At 40.8% G+C, this 24,653-nt stretch overlaps 1 protein-coding gene across 2 annotated transcripts; it reads left to right on the plus strand.

Moving 5' to 3' along the window:
- Window positions 1–4: 4 nt before the first annotated feature.
- Window positions 5–24,653, plus strand: si:dkey-12j5.1 (probable assembly chaperone of rpl4). Of its 2 annotated transcripts, none has more exons than XM_046399470.1 (11): window positions 5–318; window positions 483–592; window positions 711–857; window positions 979–1,125; window positions 1,792–1,901; window positions 2,073–2,196; window positions 3,435–3,527; window positions 4,767–4,835; window positions 9,824–9,877; window positions 15,524–15,676; window positions 23,323–24,653. In XM_046399470.1, exons 1-11 carry the CDS (start codon window positions 252–254, stop codon window positions 23,494–23,496), a joined length of 1,248 nt encoding a protein of 415 aa, XP_046255426.1. In that variant the 5' UTR covers window positions 5–251; the 3' UTR covers window positions 23,497–24,653. The 2 variants fall into 2 exon arrangements, with proteins under 2 accessions (XP_046255426.1, XP_046255425.1); XM_046399469.1 differs by having other exon boundaries at window positions 15–318; window positions 1,789–1,901.

The following is a 24,653-nucleotide window of genomic DNA, read 5'->3' on the forward strand; positions in this document are numbered from 1 at the left end:
CGGCTCACAGTCTTGCACCGTATGAATGTTTGGTTCAAGTACTTCAGTGTGAAAATGGTTACTTCACAATCCTTAATAGTATGTCCATTACCTCTCTCCGTAGCGGCCACCCAGTCACTTCTTCGAGCATGCGCGTTGCATTCGTTCATTTCAACGCTACTTGCTTTCCACGCGTGTGTAAGATTCATGCTTAAAGAAAAAAAAAATCACTTTTGAAGACAGAAACTGTGGTTAGACGTATTTTCAGCACTATGGGAGGACAGGCCAAGGGCAAAAAGAAAAACAAGCCAAAGAGGAAAGACAACCGGTCAAACATGGGTAAGTTTCTTAAGTGTTGATACATTTTGCTAGTTGTTTACAGTATGTAAGTTAAAAGTCAACCTCTCAGGCAGCAGTTAGTCGAAATAAACCTATACCTTTGTTATACTTTGTGTCAACTGTTTATTATACGAGAAGAAACTAATGCTGACTCTCCATCTAAGGTGCAGGATTTGTGGGCTTGTCACCCCAGGAAAGGATGAAAGTGAGAATGCACGAAAAAGCCAAGAAGAAGACAGCTGAGAAGTACTCTGTGCAACAGCTATTGGAAAAGGTGACTTTATGAATAAATCCACAGAACAGACATGGATGAGAATTGTCATGTGTTCAATTTTTTTATGTTCTAATCATCTACTATATGTTTGTTATTCATGTGATCATCTGTTTTGCAGACAGAGGAATGCATAGACACTTTTGATTTTGAGATGGCTGGTCTTTTCTGCCAACGAGCCCTGGATATAGACTCCAACAACCTTCAAGCTCTAGACATGCTGGGACACATCTACTCTGAACTAGGAGACGTACAGAAAGCTAAGGGAATATCCTTTGTACTGGCTTCTCTGCATGTCAGTAACTCTAATCATTTCATTGAAACACTTTTTTTCCATGCTGTTTGAGTACAGTGGTGGTTGTGCAGTCTCCTTAACCAATTCTCTATAAGTTTTTCTGCGTGCGGTGGAGCTGAGCCCAGATCAAGGCCACAGTAAGTACATGTACCTGGGACAAATCCACACAGGCCAGGAGGCTGTCGACTACTACATGAGAGGAATACAAGTCCTGCTGGCTGCGTTGGATCAACAAACCACAGTGAGTGCACTCTCATGCAGGTGCACGTTCAGTGTATGGTTTACTTGGTTATACTCTGCATCAGCTAGGGTGACATGCCATTGCTTAATGCTAGTGTAATGTTTTGTATATTCACAAGAGGGTGCTGTTGGGCAAAGAATAAACTATCGCTCTATCTTTTCATCTATCTATCTTGTATCTAGCAACTTAAAAGGCATGAGATATTCTGTATGATTTAAATCTTCATAGATGTTTTTCACTGCAGGCATTCTGACGTATATTATATGCTACTTATATTATACTTATATTTGTAAGAGTACAGCTATTGCCAATAACATTGAAAATAGCTCCTTTCTGTTCACGTGTCCTTGTGAGCCATGACAGTGTGAAAGTAAGCAACATGTTCACTGCATTGCACCCTGAAACTGAAGAAGCTAAACGGAATTCAGCCATCATCAATTTCATTATGTACTTGTGTGCTTTTCCTGCTTTACTGTGTCAAAAATGCCCCCTATTGCCTATATAGGCCTATTCAGACGTAGTTTTTCTGGGACTTTGGTGAAGTTGGACACGTTCTCCCTCTTTAAATAACTTTGTTGTCAATAGGAAAAAAATCTGCATGCCGCATTCACTGTCTTTTGATTTATTTTGTAATAGTAAGACAGTTGTCCTTTGCTTCTTTAGCAGGCTCAAGCAGGAGCTGCTGCCCCACCAGATGAGGAGCCTGAGCTCCCCACAGCGAAGGATGTTTGTGCTGCCTACTGTTCCATTGCTGAGATTTACCTTTCTGACCTCTGGTACTGGAGCATACACTCTTGACACATCTAACCCCATTCCATGTTACTGTTTTAGTAGTAGTATCTTGTCTATCTTGACTTTCCCTTGGGATCAATAAAATATCTATCTATCTATCTATCTATCTATCTATCTATCTATCTATCTATCTATCTATCTATCTATCTATCTAGCATGGAAGAAGGAGCTTCAAACAAGTGCAGAGAGTTCATTGAAAGAGCATTACAGTATAACTCTGACAACCCTGAGGCTCTGCAGCTCATGGCAAGTTACCTGTTCAGCACCGAGAGAAACCAGGTCAGTCCACACACACACACACACACACACACACACACACACACGATGACTTATCACCACATTAAAGCGGGAATCTGCTGAGTTAATTATTCTGAGCAAATTGAATTGTATGCCATTAATCAGCAGATGGACACGTACATTAACACGCACACACACAGACGGGTCATGCCGATAGGAATATTAATTACGGGGCAGATCGTTGAGGTCATGTAGTCATCTGATAAAAAGAGAGATGAGCAACCTCTATTGGATTCAATTTGGAAGAGAACAAGAACTTTGCTATAGGAAGCATCTGAGAGTAAGTCTGAAAAATGTCTTGTAGTATTTTGTCTGTTTTTCATGTTGCATATTCAGGAGATATTTTGAGTATTGTTGCTGTAAATATTGTATGGACTGTTATTAAAAGCAGACAGCATTCAGTCCAAATCCTCTCTATCAGAAATTTATGTGGGGCATGTTTAAAAATGCATACCATAAGTGGTAAAATCAAGCCACTGTGAAGTTATTCAGATGAATTACGCACATAACTTTCATCTATATGCACTGTTCATATCTATAAAATATGCTATAAGTATAATGTAGTTGCAGTAATGTTTAGTGCAAGTAAAGATGTCAAGCTTAACATTTTTGATTTTAACACATAATCTTCCTCTGTTTTCTGGGAACTGTTTTATTCAGGGTTTTAAAATGTTGTGGAACTCTAAACTAACTGGTGCGTTCTTCATAGAAAGGTACTTTAATCTTTTGAGTTTTTCCTTATAGCCCTTCAATGCTGTGAAAACCACTAATAAATTTAGTTCACCTCCTCTGTGTTAGCAAAATGTCAACAATGGATATCTCAAAACTAAGCAAATAAATGTAAAACTAAAATGCTTTTTTTTTGTGTGAGCTTGCATCCCCAAACTGAGGAAAAACAAGACTCTGTAGATGGAATACCATCTGCCAGCTGTAGGGGTCAGACTGGCTCCAATCACTTTTTAGAGCATCAAGCCACAGCCTACTGGAGAATACTTGGATATTAATTTAGAAAAAATCATAAAATTGACTCCGATCAATCCAATGGTTGTTGATAAATGAGAGAACATTCAGGATTCAGCCTGTAAAAATTAAACTTATGATTTAAACTCATACAGTTTCGTTCTTTTTAGTTAATTTGCATGGCTTCATCTGTGTGTATGTTTGCGTGTTTCGGCGCACAGTCTTACGTGTACTTGTGACTGTAATTTTTCTGCCTTTAGGAAGGCAGAGAATACCTGTTGAAGAGTGTTGGATTGTGGCTGCCCACTCAGAAACAAAGTGCAGCCTCCTCCAGCACAGACGACGACATGCAAGTGAGTTGGAGCTGCGCTTGGTGTTTCTCTGAAAGCAACCAGACCTCATAAGATCCCAGTGTATTTTTAAAGAACCTCCAGCTAACGTGATTGTCACAGTGTGCTTTGCAATGAGCACACCAGTAGAGATAAAAAAGTAAGGGATAATGGAACAAGGGATAGTAAAAAATAAAGTATGGAACAAATACTCAATACACAAATGTTTGTGTGTGTGTTAAAGCAAAAGGCAACACCACAAGCATGTTTAAAGGATAAGTAAACCAACTAGGGATGTTAACAGTTAATTATTAATCGATTTAATTGCTTTAACTGATTAAAAATGTATTAACTGACAATGTGTGCATGTCAGTTGTGGACCATTTCTCCAGAGTGTTCACATGTTAACTTTTATACCACAAGGGGACATGCTTCACCTTTGCAGTGCAGAAAAATTACTGGAGTTACAAAGGAAGAAGTTGTCAGTGTGAAATGATGAGGCCAGATGAAGAGGGCAAAACATTGTCCACTATGGGAGCAATACACTGTACTGTACCACTTAAAATACAGCACCAGTACAACGCCAGTGTGCCAGATGAGAAGCTGGCACTCGACAGCTGCAGAGCGCTGTTGTCCCAACATATTAACGTGTTGGTCTTAACTCGATGAGTCAGTATGGTCGTGTGAACAGAGGCAGTGACGCTTTCTGTCAGAAAAGGGCATGACGCCCATAAACTTGGTGGTTGGTAAGGGATATCGTGAGTTAGTGAAGTACATAACTCACTATCACATAACTAATTTGCTGCTATAATTTTTAGAATAAAACTTTTGTTGTGCCATTTATTGATTGTTAACATGCTCAACTATCAGTTAAGGAAAATGCATGGAATTTGCAACCCTAAAATCATTTACAGCAGGGAATTTGACAAAGACAAACGATGGCCGTAAAGTCAAAGTGAGGATGGGTTCTAAATTACACCAAATCGTACCTGAGTTTGCATTCAAATATGGGGCAAATGTGATATGAGAGGGGTTGGGTTGATGAAAAATGCCAGCAGCACCCCTGTTAAAACTCTTATCTTTAGGTGCAGGCTGATCTGGACTCAGCCTGCTGACACTTTTGCTGTGATTAACAGCCACAAAGTTGCAGAATGTTTTGTACCTTGAAATTGGATTGTGTTATTATCAGACAAAGGAAAAAACTGTGCTTGTGGATGCTTGTGTAAATGCTCACTGTAGTGGTTGTTGTTCTTTCCTCTCCAGAATGAGATCCCTCCGTACGAGTCTCGCATCACTACGGCCAAGCTGCTGATCGAGTCTGAGGAATACGAGGTAAAATGCTGTGTGTCCTGCAGTGCGTGTGTGTGTGTTTGTTTCATGACTGGAGGGCAGCCTAGCATTTGTATGTATGTGTGTGTGTGTGTGTTTTTCTTTCTAGTGAATAGCATTGAAGGTGGGAAGGCCATTGCTGGTCTTTATCCCCTCCAGCGTTCAGTGTCAATAATTGAAGAGTGGTATTTACAGAGAGGGACAGGGGTAAAGGGGGCCCACAGGGGATAAAGGATGTGGAGAAGGGACAAAAAAGGCAAGGAAGCTCTTGTGTGATGAATTGCTGCCATATCTGTGATACAGCATACTTGTAAATCACTCATCAATTTCTAGTATTAATGGCCTTGATTTTACAGGCTCACCACCTTCAAGTTAGTGCGTAAACCTCTAACAGTCATTAACGCTTGAAGTCATTTTCTGTGATTACTGCCACACCAACAGCAGTTCAACTATTTGCTTCAGCTATTGTGATCCCGTGATTAATTTGTAGTCACTCACCTCGAATGGTTTATGGTTATCACTGACAGAAAATGAGAACTGTGTCCTTTTTTTCCGGCCCCTACTTCCGAACAGCTCAGTTGCATTTATATCTGTGTGTGTGTGTGTGTGTGTGGCTGTCAGGTGTATCAGTGAAATGACAACGTCTCGGTCTGCAGTTTCCGACATGTCGTTTGTCTTCATCTTCCTGTTGGTGTCATAGAGCCTGAAACACAAACTGCACACATTTCGAGAGTTTTATAACATGAATATTTTGCTGCCGTGTGCACATGTATGCACACACACATCCATACACAAGTTCAGTCATATTTGCTTTTGGCCATCAGCTGTATGACAGTTTTTGATGGAAATTGAGCTTAAAGGCAAGAGAAGAAGCAAACCATTTTCCGTCCGTCTCTCCCAGAGTGGGACTTAGCTGAATTTGATAGGAACATCCACCCTCCTTTTCCTTTCCTTTACTCCTGTCACACACACACACACACACACACACACACACACACACACACACACACACACACACACATACACATACATACATTTTTGTGCACACTATCTCTCTCAGTGGACTATAAAACTATTGACAAGTCTAAACTCTGTGTAAAGTTGTGTGCTTCCAGCCTGTTCAGTTTGAAGGCTGCGTTCTTTGCAGGGTGCCAGAATGCGACAATTTGTCTGTATTTTCTCTCTGAGTGTTTTGTTTGGTCCAAACCAGTCCAAAACTTTGAAACTTTTTCTTTAAGCTGCAAAAAGCATTCAGCTGTTACTGATAAGTAATAATTATAAAAGTAGAAGGTAGGTAGATAGAAGAGGAAGTAGATAGAAGGAGGTAGAAGAGCTACATAAAAGCACTTCTCTGTCTGTGTCAGAGATTAACTCTTTGAATGTTGAATGGAGTTTGGCATTGTATATTTAATAATGTGGTTTGGGCTTGAACTGGAATAAATTAGACATCAGCCAAATTAAAAATGTCATACTGTGATAACTTAGGCCAGAATATCTGAGTGTAGGATATTATTCCAGTAGATATTGGGGTAATAAACCACTGGTGGTAAATCACAGAAAATGGCAGCTTGATTTTTTTTTTACATTTTTTTCCCCTGAGGCTTATTGGTAGGTGGACTGCATCTCACTGTGATCACTTCAGTAGTTGACAGTGTAAACAACAGCATCACACATTAGATATATGACCTTTGCTACCTAAAATAGCTCCTCTGCCCTTTTTTTCCTTGAAGGTTTCTTGAGGTTTATGTCATTAATGTGAATTAATATGTTAGAACACTAATAGAGGTGGTCACCAATTCAGAGCCAGTGGGCATCGTGCACAGTAGTAATGTTAACCCAAGGTAGAAAAGTGAGTTTTTAAACAGTTTTGAACATCTTTTTAAATTAGAAATTTGCTTTCCATTTTATACACACGAGTGCACACGAAAAGCTCGACATGGAAATACGACTTGAGTTATGGTCAAAAGTATGCAAACCATGATATCAACTGATGAGTAAAGAACTGCAATATGTTTGTCTCATTTTTTTTCTAAATAAACTGGCACTGAAAAAAATACACTGTGCTAATTAGTTCTCCAAGATGTTATTTTCATCACTGCTGCTCTTCCCCTCAGTGTTCTGTTTCAGAAAGACATTTATCTGTAACGCTTAATTTGGAAGGGAAAAAAGCCACTTTTCAAGGTCTTTTTTTTCTCCTTTTGATTGTTTTTGAGTAGAAGCACTAGAATACATGCCAAAAGTGTTTGTGATTTCTGTTGCTGTTATAGAAATGAAGTAGAAGCACACAAGGGGTGCTTGAAAGCAGCATAAATGAAACAACTTTAGTTATCCTTGTCCTGAAGCTTGATGTTTTCTCGAAGTATTTCCAAACCAGTCTCAGTAGTGCAGAAACAACTTGTTAATTAATTGATTGCTTGAACAGGTTGAATTTGCTGCTTTTGTTTGTTTTATATCATAGTGGATTGGACTAAGCAGTCAGTTTGAAATAATATTTCAAGACCTTCTCAGTGGCTTGAATTTTCTAAAGGATCTTGATTGATTAATTGATTGAAATACCTGTTTGTAATCCTAAATCTATTTCTTGTCTATGTGGACGTGTTACATTGTGTCTGTATAAAAAACAAATGTGCTTTGTGTTAACAATGCAGCCCTCTGAGAGTTGTTTTCTCTCCGTCATGCACAAATACACAGACGCACATATTGGTGTCATCATCCCCCATCAGCAACACTAATTCACATGCCACGTAGCAGGCAGACTGACTGACAGACAGACAGACGCAGGCCCTCCCCTGACAGCCATTAAGGTGTCTGTTCGGCGTACTTGTCGCAGCAGCCGATGGTTAGTCACTTGTCGTTGTCACTCTTGTTTGCTTTCACGTTATTCATCGAGTATTTCTGTTCTTAATTTTAGCTCACGCTGGAGCGCCGCTTGTACTTTCCAGTGCTGCTCGCGAGTACAGTTAGCACTGACATCCCTAAGATTTATTTACTTAAGTGTAGATGTCCCTGTTTGTGTGTGTATGTGTGTGTGCGTGTGTGTGAGAGAGAGAGTGTATTTGTGTGGGTTTCTGTGTGTTAGAGATACGGCTTGCCCTCACTTGTAAAGTGATTTGTCTTTCTCCTGTCTCTGCCGTGTGCGCTGGTAAAATGATTCTGTTAAACAAAATTGCCTGAAGATCACGCACGCACACACACACACACACACAAACAAACTGCGCACGCAGACCATGGCCATTATAAATGAGTTCCTCCCCAGAGTGCTGCTTTTTTTTTTTTTTTTTATTTAACAGGACTTGAAATAAGGAGGACAGCATGTACGTAGTGTCTTTGGTGTGTGTGTGTGTGTGTGTGTGTGTGTGCGCGCAGTTGTTGTTCATAGACCAGTTTATTAAGATACTTTTTTTTTGTACTCTTCCTTCCGATTTTCTCACTTTTTCCTTCGTAGTACTCCCCTCTCTTCCCCTTATCTTCACGGGAATATTAATCTTGTTGTTGTTTAGAGCGTGAAGCGGCTTAGGAATATCTGAATCTTTAATCACTCGCCGCTGGGTTGACCAGTGTAGTTAGGAAGGAGTACAGTTGGAGACCATATAATGGTTCATGGTGCACTTATCCTGGCTCCCAGATATCTCGTGTTCTATTTTTGTTGCTCCAAAACTGCCTCTTCTATCAGCTGTTTAATATCCAGACAGATCTTTACTCCTATCTCTTAAATCTAGTGCTTGGTTCAAATTTGTGTGTGTGTGTGTGCTTGTGTGTGTCACTTTGGTGTGTTTATAATGAAAGTCAAGTAAATAATTCTGACGCTGGGCATGAATCCATTCATCATCAGCTGAGATAAGGTGTTTTTGTTTGTGTATTTTTAATCAGTCATTAATTAATTAAGGACAATGGGTTTTCAGCTGATAATTGGTCTAGCAATCAATCAACTGACTCCCTGGCATGCACATCTGCTCACTTTTAAGATTCTCTCAATTAACCTGACTCTCCCTCAGTCTACTCAGGCAGCTGACCTCTTTATCGCAACTGGAAGCACGTAGGCGTAACAAAAAGAAAAGAAGAGCAGGAGTGGAAAAATTAGGAACCTTTGCAGCTAATAAGACTGCCTTAACAAGAAACAAGAGCTACTTGTTGTGTTCACTGTGTGCAGCTCTGTTGTAGTGTGTGACTGTGTGTGTGTGTGTGTGTGTCTCTGTGTGTGTATGCTCTGGTACGTGCATGTCTTTTATTCTTGCCCTTCACCATGGGTGATTGGCTAACAGTCGCCTCCAACCTGAAGTTGACAAAAATCAATATATCATCACCTGGGGCTACACACACACACACACACACACACACACACACACACACACACACCCCACAACCACAGAATCGGCAAGGAGAGAAGCAGAGCAAAACAAACACACAACCTTCTTTAGTCAAGGTCTGTTTTCTGTAATAGAAACTTCCCACAGAAACTGAACCAGCCAGTGACGCACTTTGGCAAAGGTCACCTCACATTAAACTCCTTTGAGACATTTAACCTGCTCTCAGGGCAGGTTGGTGCTCAGGTTGAACTCTAGGTTTATTGTGCGTCCTGTGGAGCGATGTGGACACTAAGAATATATTGACTGTTAATGTCGGTAAATGGATTAAAAGGGCGAGCAACAGAGCAGCCAAAGTGGCTATTGACTGTGCGATAAGCACTGGTGAGTGTGTCTATCGACAGCCATGTCTGTTGTCTTGTTGGTATCGACAGCATTGTGTATGGGATGCTGGCCTCATAGACACTTATCAGACCCTCTGATCACTCTGATTGATCGAGCTGCCTGGGAGATGCACAACACTATGTGCATCTTGTTTGTTTGTCTATGGGTCGAGACTGTTTCAGACTAGAGACTGGGAGTGTGCACTAATGAATTTGTTACAGTCTCAGGCTGGTATATGACTACCGTCTGATGTTTTTCCTCATAATTTCAAACCTCATTTCAGTCTCTCTCTCTCTGCATTAGATGGCGGTAGATGTGTTGGAGGGTCTTCTAGAAGAGGATGATGAAGTTGTCCAGGTAAGCGATGAAGTGTTTATATTTTGTATTTTTCATGTAAAAATGCAGTGTAAAAATGTTGTGTGATGAAAGTGATGCATCTCTAAGTGGGCTTATAGAAACACCAATTCTTAAATCTGCATCTTTTTATTACAGCTCAGAGCAACTAGCTACCACAGCTTCAGGATTTTGTCAGCGCTAAAATATCAAACATGAACACAACCTTTGGCTGAATGAAGTGAAACTAAAAAGGAAGCTCAGCCTGATTAATAGGCTGCTCTGTCCTGACTCACTGTCGATTCTTGAACAAGCTTTGTGTTCTGGGGGATGCGTGTGTATGTGTATGTTACTTGTCAATGTACAACATTGGTGATGTGTATAATATGATGATTTATGTCCCCTTGGAGGCAGTCTTAGTGTTGTTATGCAGTAGCCAGTGCTGGATCAGACAAACTTGAAGGCAAACCTTTCCTCACCCCAGTGGGAAGAACCAAGCCTCAACGTGAGCACTTACCTGCTTCTGAGCCACTGTTTATGCGTGTGCTTAGAGAAATGCCTACACACCCACAGTTTTGCATTTCTTTCTCCCAACACTTGCACGCTCACACACAGAGCATGACTGAGATCGTGAATACTTATTAGACAATGGTGTAAATGGCGGCAATTTCTGTGATTTAGCAGGATGTACATGCTGTCAGTGTGCTCCAAATCCCCACTGTTAGTGGAAGAGGAAGTAAAGGTGTGCCACTGAGTGTCAGATGGAAGAGCACAGCAGTCTCTTGCTCTCTCTCTCTCTCTCCCTCTCCCCCCCAACCACACACACACACACACACACACACACACACACTCCCCCCTCAGGCTCAGCCTCCCACACACCCCCCTCAGCTGACAGATTGAGAGCAGTCATCAGGGGGCTGAACTTTTAAACTTGCTCCAGAGACGCACAGCTGTGACACTTCGTTTGCGTGGGCCTACAGTCAGTCACACATGAGCGCAGTCACCAGTTCTGATGGTCAGAAAGTGTTTTGTCAGATCATACACCATATTGTCAAAAGTAATCGCTCATCTGTCTTAACACGCATATGAACTTAAGTGACATCCTATTCTTAATCCATAAGGTTTAATATGACATGGTGGGCTGCCACCTATAATAGGAGTTGAACCTCTGGGAAGGCTTTCCACAAGGTTTAGGAGTGTGTTTATGGTCATTTTTGACCATTCTTCCAGAAGCGCATTTGTGAGGTCAGACACTGATGTGGACGAGACGGCCTGGCTCGCAGTCTTCACTCTAATTCATCCCAAAGGTGTTCTATTGGGTTGAGGTCAGGACTCTGTGCAGGCCAGTCAAGTTTTAACACACCAGAGATTGCAGGATGAAGAAGCATGATTCGTCACTCCAGAGATCGCGTCTCCGCTGCTCTAGAGTCCAGTGGTGGCGTGCTTTACTCCCCTGCATCCGATGGTTTGCATTGCACTTGGTGATGTATGGCTTGGATGCAGCTGGCTCGGCCATGGAAACCCATTCCATGAAGCTCTCTACACACTGTTCTTGAGCTAATGTGAAGGCCACATGAAGTTTGGAGATCTGTAGCAAGTGACTCTGCAATCGCTTCCACTTTGTTATAACACCACTGACAGTTGACTGTGGAATATTTAGTAGTGAGGAAATTTCATGACTGGACTTGTTGCTCAGGTGGCATCCTGTCACAATACCATGCTGGAATATACTGAGCTCCTGAGAATGGCCCATTCTTTCACGAATGTTTGTAGAAGCAGTCTGCGTGCCTAGGTGTTTGATTTTATACACCTGTGGCCATAGAAGTGATTGGAACACCTGAATTCAATTATTCGGATGGACAAGTGAATACTTTTTTCAATATAGTGTATCACACTTTTGTTGCCAGAGTCATATTTGTGATGTCAGAAGTGTATGACAGACACATTACCCCCCCCCCCTCCTCTCTCTCTCCCCCTCTTTGTCTTACTCTCTTTGTTATTTCTTCTCTTAAGCGCAGTAGATAAGTTGTTAGCTCTCGCCTCCGTCTCCTTGCTCTTGCGTATCTCAAAGTTGGAACCGTACTTATAAAATGTTAAGTCTGCACAAACAACTGAGCTAGTTCCTTGCAAATCTGGTTTCAAAGCTATTCCGTTCATTCATGATGCTTTTGTTCTTCCTTCAGCAGCACCATATGGGAACTGAGATGTGCCTCCACTTTGAAATGACAATAGTCCCAGTGATTTGATTGACAGACGCAGCGTTTATTTGATTATGTGTGCCTCTGTCGGGTTGTGAAAGGGTAGAGTGGATTTTCTGAAGTTCTTAATTAGTTAACTTTCTCTTGTTTTAATTGTGAATGCAGATGCACCAGCCATCTTTACCACACACACAAATATTTCAGTCTAGCCTTGTTCAAGCTTTTTTTATTTATTTATTTTTTTAAGACATGCAGTGCTTGTCACTTGTGAAGAAGTTAAGAATTTAAGTGACCCAATTTCACTTGTTCTCTTCAGTGTACACATATCTACACATGGACACATTTTTTGTAGGTTCTGCATTCACAGAAAATGTTTCAGTGACAAAAATGTCACACTGCTGGTTCTGCAGCATAGCATTACTACATTTATCCAGTGCTGCTGTTGTTCTGATAAGTATGGTTGCAGGGGGTAGCCTCCCACTCAGCATGCTGAGCAGCAATTCTGAATTCAGTGTGGCATGCCTTGATGTGTTTGTTAGCTAAATGGTTGATTTGGCAGAGGTGCAGGTCCCTACTGCCTCTGCCCTCAATGAATAATGAATAAAGCTAATATTTGTATCTTGGTGCTTGAAGAGCAGTTGGTGGGTGGGTGATCTCTGGCCTCAGATGAGAGGCACGCACACACCTCCAAGTTCAGTGAGAGTTGAACACGATTGCATTTAGAGGTGGAAGAGCAAGCATAGCACTTTGTGTGTGATTATGTGGGAGAAAAAAACATGTGATTAGAAGACGAACAAGTTGATTGTGGTGTGTTTCAGCATACTTGCTTTCACTTAAAATAAACCTCCATTAGCGGTTTGATCTCTGGAGCAACAGGAGTATTTTATGTTGTGGTGTTGTTGTTTCCTACAGATTGACAGTGTAACTGTGGCGAGGATGGGCAGGTTGTATTTATCCATTGAAAATATTTGAAGGAACTCTTTCCATAGTTTATTTCTTGTTACACCATTTAAATTCCACTTAATTCTCCTAATTCTCCACCATTTGTTTACTCACCAACTGCACGCGCACACTCACACCTGCATCTGTCTCTTAATACACACATCCCTCGTCTTTCTCTTTCTCTCTCTCTCTTTATGCATCTGCTCTGTTGACTTTCTTGTCAGCAGGATGCTTTATTAAGTCACTCAAAAAACAAAACTTGCTTTTTTCTCTCTCTCTTTTTTCACACCAGCAGGTGAGCCACATGTGGAGAAACGATCGAAACCAAAGTGGAAAAGAATGACGTTTGCGTCAACCAGGTGCACTTACAAGCTTTAAAAAAAATGGTACAAATAGAGGAGAGGTCACAACACAATCAGTGCATTTACAGGAAGGATGTGATACCCTCTTTCTCTGCAGAACCTGTGTGATTGTCAGTTGACAGGAGGGGTGGAGTGAGGGGAGATGTCGATATTGTGTCGGCTTACTCCAAATAAATGAAAGTATTGGAAAGCCTGTATTTTCATCAGGTGCCAAGTGAAGCTCAGTCAGCTGGTAACTTTACATGGTGCTCTCTTGAAGTGTGTGATGCTCACACATCTGGTGTCATAATCTTGGTAAGAGTTATTTAATTGCAACAGAAGAGGCTAAATTATTACCATATATTTGACAAACACATTGAGCTCGGAAATCAGCTTTGTGTTATGCTGGATATGTAATAGTTTTAGCAAATGCACGGCTGTGTCATAATAATAGCCAGCTAAGCTACGGCAGCGACACAAGATAATGATCTGGTTATTCTCTGTTGACTCACTGTCATCCAGCTGATGACATTTTGTATAAATACAGCAGGAGTTTGAAAACTAGCCGTTCATTTGCTCCATTAATAGAACTAAAGTTGTGAATCTAAATGAACATGATACTGTTGGTGTCCTTGTGAAAATGTGGCAGTTGAATCCAGAAGTTCTTCATCGAAAGCCTGATTCAGGAAGTGAATATTTCACATGCAGGAGTTTGTGGATGTTTTTCTTATTAAGTAGCTACTGTAGCTGCCGAAAATAATATGCATGGAAAGAGAATGGAGTTTGATATTCGTAGAACTTGCAAGTTTTAGCATACTAGTGTAAAATTGGGAAATGTTTAACAAATAAATCAGGAAGCAGAAGATTTTTTTTTTTGTTCTGCTGGAAAACCTTGGGTCCTGGCCCTCGTGTGGATGCCCCCCTCCCCAAAATAAAAGGCATGAGCGTATGTATACTTCAGTTGGACAATGCACGCTGCCACACTCCAAAAACTGTTCAGGAATGACTATGACAGTGTTATAAAGAGCTCAAGGTGCCAACCTTGCAACCAAATTTCCCAGGTCTCAATCAGATTGAGCATCCAAGAGATATGCTAGAACAAATCTGATCCATGAAGGCCCTTCCTCCCAACCCACAGGACCCAAATCAGCCCCAACATTAAATAATATTGTTGATATTATGTGAATTGTTAATATGTCTGAGGGTAATTTGCTTGCAGACACTTGCTGACATTCATGGCTTATCAAGTGATTGTGCCAGTCATATTTATTTGACAGCTTTAGCAACTAGCAGTGTGTAGTCAGGGCCACATTTCAGATGCCTATGAGTTGTTAACAGCTCCATCAAATAGAGAATTTTCCCTCTAAATTTCTCACACAGTTTCATTTCAGTAAGTTCTCAAATTACTTTAATAGGTTAAACCACATTTTTCTGTTAATATTTATGTACTTTTACTTGTAATGTAGTATATGGTTATTGCTGAAAACGTCTTCCACCACTGCCAGTGTGTAAGCAACAGAACTGAGGCTTGAGTGCGATTGTTGGCAGTAACCCTGTTCTCTGAGATACTGCTGTTCCTCCACGATTTCCATTAAAGCTAAACGAGACTTGGATAAAGAGAATATTTAAAAAGTATATTGCCTCCTCTCATTTAACAGCAAGCATAACGCTGTCCACAACATAGGTTGTCATTATGATATTTCTTGAAATGTAACAAAGTTATTTGCCGGAGGAAATTTATTTTGAAAATTATGTATAAGTCTAAATAAATTAGGTTTTAGTTTATGTTTCAATAAAGTAATTACATGTTACGTGCTTTTGAAAGATAGAAAGCAAATCATTAGTGAGAGATGGTGAAGTCATAAGTCGCAGATTTGAATTCATTGACAAGCTACAGTATGTGCACACATGCATTTACATTTATGCATCATTTGTAAATGAGGGCAGTATGTCTGGATGGGATCAGCTTGACAGTTATTATGGGAGTGATGGATTGCCTGTGTGCGTGATTATGTCTTATATGTGTGAAACCTGTTTGTCGAAGAAAGATGTGGGATTTCATGCAGACATGCTCTATGAAGGTTACAAATCTGTTTCCCTTGTCACAGCCCAGTTACTGCAGCAAAGAACATTTTCTTTGTGCCTCGCGTCTTCTGCCTCAACCCGCCTCTTTTCTCTGTGCCTACCAGGTGTGGTATCTCTCCGGCTGGGTGTGCTACCTCCAGTTTGTAAAAGCAAAGGAGCAGCAAGAACAAGAGGGAAGAGAAGTGACAGAGGAGGAGAACGAGGAGCGGAAGGCATTGAAGGAGGCAGCCAGATCATACCTGACCAATGCTAAAAAGGTAAATCAGGTTAAAATGATTAGAAAATGTGTCCCCTGACCAATATCTCACCTTTTTTGATAATGTGGATATATTTCTTATATGAATTTATTTTAATAAATCTTTCATCATCACAGAAGTGATAATAATCAAGGAAAAAATCAGCCTGTTGGTCCATAAGGAAGATCATTAGTTGCAGTTAAATGTAAAATGGTTGAAAATGAATACTACTACTACCAGTACTGGTACTACTACCAGTAGTAGTAGTAGTAGCACTACTAATAATAATATAGCATATGTAAGTGTAACAGTCACAGGTATTTCTTTGTATTGTTATTATTGTATGGTATATTTTCCTGATTTTTCTTTTCTTTCTTTTTTTTTTGTTATAGGGTATTTTTATAGTGTGCTTGATACTTTTACTTAAGTATAGGATCTGAATACTTCTTCACAACCACTGTGGTTATAGATGGCTTCATCCAGTACACTGTCGTAAAATTTAAGTCTGCTAAGAACCAGTCCTTGTCAGAGCAGTACATGCAGTACTGAGAATATGAGACGATCCTAACTAAGCTCCATTGTTGCCACAGAAATGTCTTTTTGTACGATCTCAAAGAGGTTTAAATATACCCCTGTCTCGCTCCCATTCTCGCTCACATACACACACCGTTGGAGTGATGTGTCTCATTCATTCTGTCATTCTGTCAGGAAGGAAAGCCTCTATGCAGCCGTGATTCATGTTAGTCTAAAATCCAATAGGCTTGTAAATCAGACAGCACACACTTGAGAGATGGCAGGCCCCTCCTACATTTTTTTTCTCTTCTCTTTACTTTCCTCTTCTTTTCAACCTCCCCACCCAACTACCCACCCTCCCTCCTCCTCTCCAGCCCCGTCGTGTCCCTCTGCAGATGAGTAGGGGCAGCAGAGTGGCGATATATTGATGTCTGTCTCTCTGGCCAGCAGCGTAGTGACAGGCCTGTCTAACTAGCATCCACTGGGGATGTCCACTACTGAGACAGGAGCGAGGTGGGCTTTGAGCTGCCAAGAGGGAGAATAAAAGAAACTATGGGGAAGAAAACAGAAGCACAGGCAGCATATAGATTTAAGCTGCCGGCTTTTTGGTGAATTAATAAAGAAAAAAATGGAATTGAAAAATAGCGAGAATTAAGTACTTAGTTATTTTTTATTCGGAGGGAAGGAATGCAAGGCAATGAAAAGGTGAAAGACTGGTAAAAGAATTGGGTGAGGCGTCGGAGCGTGACAAGTAAACAGCATGGCTGTTTCTTTGTGGAGTGAGTGAAGCAACAGGCACAGAATAATGTGAAAGGTAAATGAAGACCTTGAAAAGGTGAGGTGGAAAGAAGAGAAAACAGCCCCCCTCGTGGTGCACTTGCTCATATGTGAGTGCATTATACACACACACACACACACACACACACACACCTACACTGTGTAGTCGAAATTCTCCCTTGTTTATATCAGAGCTTTGTTTCTGAGCGTCACTCTGAGTGTTAATTATTAACGATGAGTCAGTCTGCTAGTTAAAATGGGCTCCAACATGGAAATGAGGCCTCAAAGCCCAACGGCTTGTTTTGGCGCCGGTCCACTTCTCTGCATACTTTATGACTTTGTTAAGTGTGTGTGTGTGTGTGTGTGTGTGTGTGTGTGTGTGTGTAGTGTAAGACAGTAAGAGAAAACGTGGGTATGCGTAGGTGCACCTTATGTGGATACACATATTGATTGTGTTATGATTATGTATGCCAGCTTGCATATCTAATTATTTGTTAAGTAATGTCTTTGTTATTCATCTTTTCTGTGATCAATACACACGCGTGCGCACACACTCACGCACACACGCACGCATGTACGTACGTACGCACGCACACTGCATTCAGCTGAAATGCTCTAAAAAGGAAAGATAGAGAAGAATGGATGGTTTGAGAGAACAAGAAAGAAGTGTGGGAGAGGAGCAGGAGTGTTAGAATGAAAGGGGAGGTGAGGAAGGGAACAGATTAGATGTTGGGTGTGTGTGTGTGTTTTTGTGTGTGGGTGTAGGGGGTGTAGTTGGTGAATAGTGGCGAGGGTAAAATCAATAGTAAACCGGACGTGAAATGGAATTTGAGTCTCAGCCAGATAGGGTGCGATTGAGGAAGGATCTGCAGTGTATGCACAGAGGACAGTGTTATGTATGTGTGTGTGTGTACGTGTATGTGTGTGTTTGTGCGCACAAAGGCAGCTCGGGCAAACAGAGGTCAAAAGCTTTACTATTTGATGTGTCTGAAAGGGTATCCCATGAGCACAGATTGTGGGAAGGGTTGGACCAAGGTGTGCTTGTCATGTAATTTTAATGCCTTTCCCTACTAAGAATGTGACTGGGCAGTGTTAAGTTGTGTGTGTGTCTCTGTGTATTAGATTGCAGTCAGCCCTCTTGAGACTTCTAGCGACATGCCCCGTTCACACTCAGAAAGGTCTAATCTCAGCCAGTTTTACACATACTTCTTGCCAGTGAAGAAGTATGTGTATGTTAGTATGACAGAGTGAGAGAAAGAAGTTGAGAAGGAAATGTGTTGAAACAATTTAAGTAATTACTACTCTCTTACTAATGAAAAGATGTAGAGAAGGAGTGCTTTGTTTGGTAAAAAAAATATAGGGATGGGGACAGCAGAAGCAGGATACAAGAGAAGCTGACAGGAGAGTAAGATTTTGGCACTATTCTGCCAAAATGCCAGACGTGTGTGTGTGTGTGTATGCAGGTGCGAGTTTGAAATGTGAAAGTGAAGAGGTATCTGTCTCCTTGACAGGAAGGTCATTTGGTGAGAGTGTACGACTGCGAGCGAAATAAAGCTGAAGATGGAGGGTATGAGAGGAAAATATTCAGGAGACAAGTCAGTAGAATGAAGGCGTTTAGTAAATGAAATGAATGAAGAAGTGAAATACACGCTAGTTGTGTTAGATGTGGAACAGAAGGTGAACAATGATGGAGTGATTATGCTTTCACCACATAATCAGCCTGTCCTTATTCTGCCATATGAGTTGTAGAAAAAGGTTTCTACCAAGAAAAGGAATCATTTAAGCTGTGAAGGGTACATTAGTGCTTATTATTACACTTATGTGCTCAGCATACTGGACAAAAGATAAGCACTTAAAGATAATCTATGCTGCCCCAGATTTTTATTTTTCCATGATGGCTATAGCCAGGGTCAGAGGTGTTATCTTCTTCAAATTGTTTATCTGTAGGTACAACCGTCCCATTTTGGTGAGTGTTAGAGTATTTCTTTACATTTGGTTCATGGAACATCTCACTTGAACTCAGGGATAAGCAGATAAGATTTTGGTGGTCAAAGCTCAGAAGACACTGTGATGTCACAAAAACGTCTTTGTACACAACCCCAGAATATGTATGGTAGTCATCACAATTTTTTTTTTTAGTGGTAATGACATTTTATAGCCAAAAGGTCAAAGGTTTCACAGCTTCACTGTGACATCATAATGTTTTCTGTCCATTATTCAGCACCATAACTCAGAACAGAAGGGGAGGTTGTGGCCGTGTTTCACATTTGGTCAGATACTGAATTGAAGACACCAGTGTCGGGTGCCCTCCTTGAAACTTTAGCTGGGTTCTATCAGAATCAGCGTTATTGGCCACTTGAATGCACACAAGGGCTGAATCTGTGTGTTTTGGGTCTTTTTGTTGTTGTTTTGTTCCTCTCAATGAACTGGGCGCTGTGCAAAGCAGAATGTGATAATTTAATAATTATTAACTGATGAAGAACTGATGAAGCTGCTTGGATTAGCAGTGAAACATCGTCAAGTCAATCTTCACAAGTCCAGACGCCTTGCTTTAACTCTTTGAACAATTTAATAATTGTTTCTAACATATACTCAATTGAAAATAGCACAAAGACATATTTATTTTCGGCTTACATCATCAACTACATTGATTTTTGTAAATATATTCTTATTCTGAATTTTATTCTGAACAAGTTGTGACAGGAGCAACAAAAGACTGGGAAAGACTGCTCAGAAAACACCAGTTTGGAACATTCCACAGGTAAACGGCTTGACTGATGGTTACATGATTACTGAGGACCATGCTTGAAAAGCTCAGTTGTTGAAACACGTGATTGTATAAATGATATTATTACATGGGCTCGAGAACTCTTCGTAAAACCATCGTCAGTAATAGTTTGTTTGCATTATGTTTTTATGTTTTATGTTTTAAAGGCGTGGTAGATTGGTAAAGTTTCATTGTCTTTCTACTTTTCACCATTATGTCAGTTCTGCAGGCTGTACAGTACAGCCTAATGTCCATAAACAGGGTGAAACCTCATTCAGCTCCAGAAGCACTTATGTTTTACTGTGAATCTCTGGACATAATTCTATTTTGTATTAAATTCTATGTGCCTTTTCAATTCTGTTACCAAGGATCGGTGTCATTACTGTCCATTATCATGAAGTCAAGCCTGCCAGCTCTTCTCTGTACAAGTCTGGAAATGTGGAGCTCAGAAGTTTAATTTTGGTTCCTCTGTTTTTAAGTTTCCCAGCTCCCAGTTGAATATAGGGTAGAAAGGCCTCTAATGTCCAATAGGAGGTACAGCAGCAACTTTAAATGGAAATGCTCCATCATTTGAACAACATCACACACTAGCAGCTCTGAGAGGCTGTACTCAGCCGCGGCATGCTAACATGCACTAAAGACGGTGTTAATGTGCTGGTGTTTTGTGGCAGTGGGCATAACACTCCCAAATAGGGAGTACTGTTCACATTTGAACAAATGGTAGCTTTTCTTTAGTACTTTACTCTCTCTGCGACCATAAATAAGTCCAAAGTCCAAACTTTTCAGATGAAGTGTTTACTAATTCTGTTAAAAAAAGCTAACGTCCTACAAATCAGTAAACAAAACTAAAAGTCCAGTTATCTAAAACAGTAACTTAGCCAACTAACTAATCGTTTTCTCAAAGATGTAAACAAAGTTGTCGATGCCTCACTTTTTTGTTTTGTCGTCCATGGAGACCTCGGCTGCTTTGCCCCTGGCTAGAGGCGCCCTAACACTGGCTGCAGCTGCTGGCTGCTTGGCTGTCAGTTGTTTTAACATGGTACACTTTTCAGCCTTGAGATATTCTTTTTTTTTTTGTTTGACCACATTTTTCTTCAGGTTAGGCAGGTTGCCATGGTCAGCTTTGAGTTTCACACTACAGATATTGCAGCAAGTGTTGAATTGATATTTGAAAAGTGCAATCACACTTACAACCAGCTTTCAGCCGTTGCACTCACCGTGACTTGAACTAGCTGCAGTGGTGGCTTAGTCTTGCTTTCTCTCTTTCTCTCTCTCTTACTCTCAAGATGCACTCTTAGGCACTGAAATTTGGCACCGAGTGATTGCACATGAATTGGTACTATCTAGCAACGGTACCCTTAAATGTTCTGAGCCTGGTAGTCAACCCTGTATGTGATCAGTTTTGAGTGAGAGCGTGCCAACAGTTGCTAATTAGCACTAAACACAAAGCACAGCTGAGGCTCATGGGAAAGTCATTGGTTCTGTGATCAAGTTAAAGTTTGACCTGATGACGGTGGAGAAAATGTAAGAGCATCACCAAAGTTATTATAATTCATCCTCTGATTATGAAACTCTGTATAAAACTTCTTGGTATCCAATAGCTGTTGAGATATTTTAATCTGGGCCAGAGTAGTGGAACGATCATCCCTAGAGCCATGGCGCTAGCATGCCTATAAAGAATAATGAAGAGACACCGAGAGCAGACGTCTGTGTGTATAATATGTTGTGTGTGTATTTTGTGAGTTGTTATGGCGTTGGTCAAGAGTGCTTTGGGCTGTGACAAGAGGCTTGAAAGTAGAGCAAAGTGGACCATGAAAAAGTTATACGATTACATGGACTCACACTCTCCCTCCCTCTCTAGGCAGCTCTCTGGGCCGTGAAAGTGAGAAGAGAAAACATAGGCTGTTGCAAATGAGAAATGTTGTGTTTTTTTTTTTTTTTGTGACGGTAGTGCTGATCTCAGCAGCGTTCTTAGCAGAATGTGTAAAGAATAGCTCCTGTTTGTTTAGGTAGCTGAAAGCATCACAATGAGTAATCACATCCTATCCAGCAGACACAAAAAGTGAAAATATCTCCACATACAAAAACAGTTTCCAAATAACATTCGGTATTGTAGGACATAGCAGGGGTTTTTTTTGCACACGTTCACTGCATTTATTATATTGTTCCTCTTATGCAACTTATATGAAAGATGTTCTATACCTTTTACCCAAGGCTGTAATGTGCAATTTTTCTCTGAACAGAGCCAAGTGTATTGTACAGCAAACTCAACTTTTATTCAGAGTGTTCGTGGTGGATAAACATCTCGAGGCATTTCACAGTGACATTGGCAGAATGAAAATCAGTTTCTTTTCTTTTTTCTTCTTTTTTTTTTTTTTGCATGTGTGTGTGGCACTCAAAGCTGATGGAGAGGGTCAGCTCTCCCATGGTATCCGACCCTGAGCCTGGACCTAGTGTCACGCTCCACCTCCCAGGAGCTCCAACCTGCAGAGACAGCATCCACTTAAATATATAGACACACGTACGCACACACACTAGACACATTCTTACACTCCAAATGAGTTCCCATGGGACTGAGTGTCTCCTGTCAGGACCTGCTGTTGCTTAGAGACCGGTCCTGGGGCAAAGCAGTCACACACACTCTTCCTCACTCTCCTGGCCTCGTTAAACTTTTAGTGAGAATGATGGCACTCAGCTGCTTATTGTCCGCGAGTGACGGTGTGTGTGTGTGTGTGTGTGTATAGACGAAACAGAATAATATTCCCGGATCATATGAGACATTCTCTGCTCACCCTCTTTTCTATCTAGTTTTATTTCTGGAAAGAAAAGGATGAATATGAATCAATGTATCAATTCACCTTCCTCTGTATGTGCATATGCAGAAACACAGTGTTATGCTTGTTGTCCTTAGAGGTAACGTCAGTAGTTTTATCACCCAGCTACACTTTGAGTTTTGTAATTACACACAAGCAGAGTATTTCACAGAGATAAATCTGCTGCCTGCTTTGAGAACAGGACTATTTTTTTAATCTTGTTCTCGCACGGCATATTTCACCGAGATAACAACTTTGATTGTGTGCGTATGTACACCGTGTAACCATATGTGCCTATACATTTCTGTGTGTGTGTGTGCGTACTGCAACGGCAAGAGGAAGATAAATGGTCTTTTTGTCTCCTGTGCGGCTGAACGGTGTATCAAATGTGCTGATTTGCTAAATGAAAGACAAAAACTGTTTTCCAGCGTTTTGCGAGCCGTGACTGCCTTGCTGACAGAATGCAGCTGCTGTTGGGTATTTCAGGCAGCCTAACCAGCACTTAGAGACTTAAAACCTCAGGGCCACTTCCCTCATCTCCAAGCTGCTGCGTCACCGATGCTGTAGTGATCTTCAATGACACAATGGAAGAACCTCTGTCGAGAGCTTTTCACTCATCATATCTCATTGCTTGTATTGCCACTACAGTATAATTTTGCGCTTCGTGTTTGGTCTCAATATTTGTGCTGTATAACCTACTTTCTTTTTACCTCGTCCATTTCTCCAGTCTGCTTTCTAGCCCATTACACACTTGCTTTATCTTCTTTTGTCTTTTTTCTCCTTTCTCTCTTCCCCAGCTGTACAGTAAGCTGCGATGTGATGACCAGCCGATGTTGGAGCACGTGGAGCAGCTGCTAGGTGAACTGGGAGGAGAGATGGAGGGAGATGAGGGAGATGAAGTGTTGGATGATGATTATGAACCCTGTAGTGACGAAGAGGAGGACGATGCAGACGCACCTATGGAACACTGAGCCCAGCAACTTGCACAAACTCAGATATTTCCTGCTTGCGCTTCCCTCTAGCTCAGCGCGCTCTCTTAAAAGTCTTTTTTTTATTGATTAACCTTTCACACATGCTCATCAAAGATGAAATTTGACTTCAAGTGAGATGCACAAAATGAGTGACATTAAAAGATAGAGTATTCTCAGTCCTTTTCAGTCAGTTGTTTAATGCTTTTGGTGAAATAAGTGCCCACTTAAGTAATTCTTCCCTTAATGTCCTTGATGATGAAAGAAATTAGTTTTAGAGCTTTACTTCACACTAGCAGAGAAAGCAAAACACGTATTGATGTTTTACCTTCTTATACACACCCACGCACTGGTTTGTACAAGTAAACGTGCACAACACATGGGTTGCCTGTTTCTTTTGCCACACAAAAGAAACAGGCTGTGTGTTCATTACTTCAGCTCTTCCTCAGCACAAGTGCAGCGGTAGCAGCAGCAGTGTTTTTCTCTCTCTGACTGCGGTAAAATAAAATTTCGGGTTGTAAGCATCATTAGAGGACTGTCGGCCAACAAACAGTTAATGCTAACTTGACATGTAACAGAATATTTCAAATTTATGTGCAGTTCTTGAGTTTTTTGCTATTCATTTTATTTTCTGGATTTGAAGTCTTCCCCCTTTTCTGTTAACTCATTGGATTCAACAAGACAGACACAATAGAGAGAATTTGACATTAACTTTTGCAGCATGCGTTTCATTCTGTGTGAAGCTGTTCAAAGTGTCTGGCACAAAACCTTTCATAAGGGAGAAACAGTTGACTGAGTTCTTCTTCTTCTCCTTCTTCTTTTTTCTGCATATTTTGACATTTCATATTTTTTGAAATCTCAGACAGGGTCATGTAGCGTAATAGCGTAGGTTAGGTCAGGGTATTGGCGTGGCAAAATCGTTCACCGATTGAGTGCAGCAAGGTGAGGAGTTTGTACATCCGAGTGGAAGACAACCAGACATGCAGCTACTTTCTGTGGACAAAAAAAAAAGATTATAGCATTTGACAAAAGGAAAAAAACAAACTCAAAATATAAAGCATTTATAGCACAACAAAGTACTTATTTAGGCCAGAGATGTCAGACTGACATTTTTAAAAATCTACATTGTGACAATACTGAATACAAACACACAAACAGTC

Source organism: Scatophagus argus, chromosome 9 (assembly GCF_020382885.2).
Source record: "Scatophagus argus isolate fScaArg1 chromosome 9, fScaArg1.pri, whole genome shotgun sequence".
Lineage (NCBI taxonomy): Eukaryota > Metazoa > Chordata > Actinopteri > Scatophagidae > Scatophagus > Scatophagus argus.